We start from the raw sequence: 6,000 nt of genomic DNA, 5'->3' as shown, positions 1-6,000 counted from the left end.
AGAACACAGGATGAAGTTTCTCCAAATTCAGTGTCAAGCTCTTCCCAATCCACACACCACCATTCACCCAACGTAAATGTAATGCAGTTAAAGGCGAAAAGTACTCTATGACCATTGCCGCCCTAGGACACTGAATTCATTTTCAGGGTGTATGGTTTCTGATCAGTACAGGTAACAGTTTCACTCAGTATCAAATTGAGCCTGCATTGAGAAAAAAAATGTAGAACACAGAATCCATATAGACCTTTGCTATTCCAAGCTCCTGTGTTTAATGAACTCTGATTAATGGGAATAATTCTATCATCTCTTCTCTCAGTGAAATGCTAAAACTTGCTAAAGGCACTCATATTCTGGGCTTAATGGAGTCAAGGTCACATGGGACCATAAGCCATTATTTTTTTTTTGGTACCTATCCAGAAAGGGAGTTTACAAATGATCCTCCCATTTATAATGGGAAGAAAAAGTCAAAAGAGCTATCTGAAGTAATGTCATACGGGAAGCTATTTGCACAACTCTTTGTCCATCCTCTTAGTTTGCTGGTAATCATTCACAATAGTAAAACAAACAAACAAACAAACAAAAAAACCCTCTAAAAGCAACAACAAAATACTACCATGTATGAAACTCCTGAATAGTGATTTGGCTGATAAAAAAAAGTTGGTAAGGTAGAATATTTTTAAACATCTCTTCAACAGCCTGTATTAAACTTTTGCCTACGTTGACAAAACATTTATTTCGAAAGCAGCTGTACTGTCCTTTCATGCCTCACCAAGTTCTTTACAGAGTACGCACAGCCTAAGTTCTGAGACTAAGGAAACGAAACAGATCAGGCCCCAAACCCACCATGCCTGGGCCGCTCTGCAGAGGTGCTCAGAGGGACAATTACATGTCTTCCCTGGCACAAACAGACTCACTTTCCACAGGTCACTGGACAGTCCTCAAACTGTCACTGCTCATCAGTCCAACCAAGTCAGGAGTGAAGGAATCATAATCCCACAGCTAATCCTTAAAACCTATCTGCAGAGGAAGATTTCTATATATACACACTCTATCCTTGTTCAAAGTGTGGCTAAGTAGCTATAGCAAGTATTACCAGTGTCACAGAACAGCCCTGCAAAATAAATGGAAAATCTCATGCTTCCTTTAGCTGTTCAAGTCAGAGGGACATAAGGATGATCTCAGGCACAATTCTCCACTCAATCTCAGGGTTTCTAAAACCTAAGTGGTTTTCTAAGTGTATCAAAACATTAAAAGGGAAAATAGCGAGGAGTTGGAGAAGGGACTTTTTCAAAATGGATGGTATTAAAGAAGTATTCACTTACAGATTTCAGTGCAGTGAGACAGGCCAACAAATGTAGCAAACAACATGCACATACTTACACGTTGCAGAGTGTGGTATACAAAGACCAACAAAGTATTTTCTATTCAAAGTAGAGTCAAAAGGACTACATGGCACACACAAATTTGCAGCTTAACTTTTAAGGAATAAAAAAAATACTTCAAAGGCAAATGCAATCCAATCTTTTAATTGGAACATGGAATTTTTCCTTACAACTTCTTGCCCTCAGTACCTTAGTAGAGTTTCTGTCATCTTCTAACATTGACTTCAAAAGACAACTTAAACAAAGATATTCACAGAGAAAAGAGACTTTGATGCCATGAAGTCTTTCTTGCAGATGATTACTGAAATCTACTTAATTTAATTGAGCACAGGTTTGCTGTTGTTTAGGCCTCGGTCTGTCCTTGTATACCACCTGTAAGAGATACTAACGTGATTCCTGTAAAAGACACTAACGTGATTCCTGGGGAGCTCAGGGTGCAAACTCTAGAGCACACTACAGAGCAGGACTGGACCTCACAAAATGCAATCAATGGCGAGCACGTATCACTGACGGCAGCAATAACACCACCTTCTCTGACCTGGAAAAACAGTCTGTAAGGAATGCATGGCATGAGATACTGTTCCATGCAGAGATGTACTTTTAGGCATTTCCTTTCTGACAGCTTCTGTCACCCTTTTTTTCACCTGTGGAACACAGAATATTATGAAGCAACAAACTCAGAGCACACACTGTCACAGAGATTTGTAGGGGCTTTTTAGAGGAGATGTGTATGTCACTTCTATAAGTGATCACAGAAGTTATTCATCAACTTCCCAGAGTTTAGAAATTAAGGAGTAAACAGAATAGGCAATATGGTATCTAAAGTGTCATATAAAACAAACACATAGCTCTTTTTTAGTGCAAAGAAATATGGCAAGTAAGAAATAAGACTATAAATCTTTTTTTCTTTAAAAGAAAATGTGTTTATGCATTCATAAAGTCCATTAAGGGCACTGGGAGACTGGAAACCTGAATACACAGGCCAGGAAAAACATCAAGGCCTTAAATCCACTCCTCTTTGTATATATATTGAAATTAAGTGGGGAAAATGAGGGAAACCCTTCCTTTAATTTTATTTTACTTGCAAAGGAAAAAAATGAAAATGGATGAATGTCACTTTTACAAAATACAAATTCTTACCCACAATCGTTTACTGTTATCTGAAATAAGAATTCAATGAAATCTCTATGATATCACATAAAAGTATTTATCTACAGTTTTATGTGTGTGTGTATAAATACACATACAAAGAGAAGGGAAGATGGAATTTTTAAATAATCACAGAACCAAGTGGCCAGCACTGTAATATTAAAATCTACCAAATAATTACTTAGCAGCAAAATGGATAACCTACTGACCAATAAAATAAGCTCTAAATTGACCTAAACCAATCAACTCTATTTTATAGAGAACTGCAAAAAGCATTATTGTACTAAGAGTCATGGGTCTGGATAGAATCTCAACCAAACATTATCTCATGCTTCTGTTTCTGGGAGAAAAAAACATTAAATAATTCTTCTTTTCAAAAACCATCACTTTAACAGAAGAGTGACTTGATATTGTACCAGAGGTTAATCATAAAACTAAGTTTTACATATGGGTCTAGATTGTTCCAAAATTATTTGGAAGTATTAAAGGAAAGGAATGATAACTATAATTTTCCTTCTCCCCATTTCTTTGCATATAGAATTCTCAAGAAAAAATCAGGAGTTTGGTTATTTTTTTAATTAGTAATATGAGCAATCAAGTGTGAATTGACCAAAGTGCAAAGATACTTCTCAATATAAACTTCTATGTGGCCTTTCAAAAGAAGTATGGATGAGCACAGTCTTATCCATGTAAATATAAGTAGATAAAGTACAGTTAATGAAAGTTCATAGAGTATTCCATTAGTTAATCTAGACATACACTAGAGCTTTATTCTAAAAACAAAATACAAAACTAATAACACTGTTCTCATTAACAAATATCAAGTAATCTATAACGTATTTTGCTATTTCTATTATCTTCAAGAAAGCTGAATTAGAAAGAATGAAATCAAAGTTCATGTATTTTTCTACTAGAAATGATGAAACTGAAATTTGATTAACTTTTTAAAAATTCCTCTCTATCTATGAAATGGTCAGGTAGTGGTATTTTTCAGAACAACCAGCAAACCAACGAGACAGAGATGAATATGAGTTAAATGGAAGGATCAGTTTATCTCCAAAGTCTGCCAAACCAAATATCCAGAGACCTAAACTTATGATTGAGACCATCGCATAAGTAACAAGTTATTATCAATGAAGTAACTCTAAATTGAAAAATCAAACACATCTTTACATTTTCTAAAACCAGCTGAAAAATATTTTTTTTAAAAAAATATCATATCTATCTTAAATTCATTGGATATTCAAACGTGGGGCTTGGAAACTCCACAACATAGCTGGGGCATGAAAAGAAGCTCATTAGACGAGCTAATTCAGCTGGGTGGGGAGGGAGTGGAGAGGAAAGAAGGTGGAATTCAAATATGTGAAATCCGTAACCGGAAATTAAGTTTCGCTGCTTGCGAGTCCACATCGAAAGTGTCTCAGTCCAAGAAAACCTTCATCTCGATAATGGGAAGACATGATAAAGGGGGAAATGTCCTGGAGAAGACCCCACCACCAAGACACTGAGTGGAAGTGGTGGTTCCAAAGAAGCCTTGGGAAACTGAAATCTCTGTTCACCTGTTTTTACTGTGATCTGCAGAACTCATAAAAACCTTTTTTCTAAGAGTTCATAAAACTATAATTGCAAAAGAAGATGAGCTTGTTAAATAGTTAAAGCTCTAAGTGGTCAGGCTATTAATTGACCAGAATGGTCAGGATAAGCCATTGTTTCTCATGGGGTGGAGAGGTCACATGGTCTAAGCAACTCAACACAACTGACCTGAAGAAGCAGCATGACCTAAGAAGCATGTTCTCGTCCTTCCCCAGTTTTGACATCTCACCGTACCACTGCAGGTTACATGTATTAACATTAAGCAGAGGAATGTACTCATATCAAAAGGACCACAAAGCAGGGCATGTTGACAGAAGGCAAACAACAGGCAGGATGAGCTGCTCTACTGGAATACAACGACCACTATACATAGCCCAGATTCTCCATCTCATTCCTGTACCGCTGTTCAGACACCTTGCTTTTATGTTGCTTGCTCTCTAAATGATGCCGGAACTCCACCTCTTCGCCAGCCCCAACATTACACATTGAGCAGTAAAACTGGCCACTTGGAGTGACGCACATGGCCAGATCACGGGGAATTCTCTGCCGAGAGCGACGATTGAAGTACGGACCTCCTGAAGCAAGACACAAAAGTAATGTGTTCACTTCAAAACATTCACTAAGTGAATGGTAGCAGTCTGATTAATTATAACTGTAATTTTGTTCCTAAGTTAAAATTATAAAATTTACAGATTCCCACTTTCAAATGAATGTGAAGTTAATGGATTTTTTTATCTTACAATTTTATAAAGGCTCAATCTAAAAACTAGTATGATTCTCCCAACTATTGTCATAAAGATTACTATAGAGCCAAACCCAAAGTCTAAATGACAATGTCTCTAAAATGTAAATACTGTTTTAAAATCATTTAATTTCCCAGCATTATATGAACTTTTACAATTATCCTAACTCTTTAATCCAAAAATTCTATTTCTAACAACTATCCTAAGAAAAATATTAAGAATGTTTGCATAAAGAGTAATCAACAAGGACATTTATTTCATCAGCATTTATAAAAAGCTTTTTCTAGGAATGGGTAGGGAGAGGACAGTTCCAAAAGTACAACTTAAAAAATTATGCTAAGGACTATAATGGAAAACCATGCAGTCACTAAAAATAATGAAAACACTATGATTCCATGAAAATGTGATTATAATATGCTATTAAGTGAAACAAGAATATCACAAAATATTATCACAATTCTATTTTAAAGAAGCAATATGAAGAGTGGAATGACATATATAAAAATGTTGGTGGAATTACTGATAATTTTATTTTCTTTTTATATAATTGACTTAAGTTAGGCCACTTATTAATTTTATGGTTTTCTTTTCTACTATAATAAATATTTTAGGCTTTTCTCAAAGTACTACTTTCACTACATCCTATCAATTTAATATATTTTTATTACTGTTTGGCTCTAAGAGTTTTTAATATTCCATGATTTCTTCTTTGACCCATGAGTTATTTAAAAATCTTTTAAAATTTCCAAACAGCTGAAAATCTTGTTTTTTAAAAATATTTTTGTTATTGACATCTCATCTGATTGTCCTCTGGTCAGAGAACATTGCCTAAACAGCCTTCTGACCTAAAGCTTATTTCATCTAATACTAATACAACTACCTCAGCTTCCTTCCTCTCAGCTCATTTTTTAATCTATTCTTAAAGCCTCTGTATTTTAAGTGGTAATTCCATAAATTTATATTTGTTGTAATTACTGATATATGTTCAGGCTTTTATTAATTACATTACACTACTGTTTCTATGTGTCCCTATTTTCTATGATACTCTTAGCTTTCCAATTAACTTTTTTTTAGATTTATTTCTTTTTAGAGAGAGGGGAATGAAGGGAGAAAGAGAGGAAAAGAAACATCAA

The 6,000-nt window shown here is 35.1% G+C and overlaps 1 protein-coding gene across 4 annotated transcripts in view; it reads right to left on the bottom strand.

The window, feature by feature from the left end:
- Positions 1-211: 211 nt before the first annotated feature.
- ZMAT3 (zinc finger matrin-type 3) overlaps positions 212-6,000 on the bottom strand; it is a 55,821-nt gene continuing 50,032 nt past the window's right edge. For all 4 annotated transcript variants that reach the window (XM_037046491.1, XM_037046490.1, XM_037046489.1 and 1 more), the window contains exon 6: positions 212-4,699. In XM_037046491.1, the coding sequence (XP_036902386.1) occupies positions 4,488-4,699 (212 nt within the window). In that variant the 3' untranslated portion in view covers positions 212-4,487. The remainder of the gene's footprint in view (positions 4,700-6,000) is intronic.

The sequence above is a fragment of the Sturnira hondurensis genome, unplaced genomic scaffold, assembly GCF_014824575.4.
Source record: "Sturnira hondurensis isolate 20B ecotype Veracruz unplaced genomic scaffold, ASM1482457v3 Scaffold0005279, whole genome shotgun sequence".
Classification (NCBI taxonomy): Eukaryota; Metazoa; Chordata; class Mammalia; order Chiroptera; family Phyllostomidae; genus Sturnira; species Sturnira hondurensis.
The sequence above is the reverse complement of the archived record's forward strand: the minus strand, read 5'-3'. Positions and strand labels throughout refer to the sequence as shown.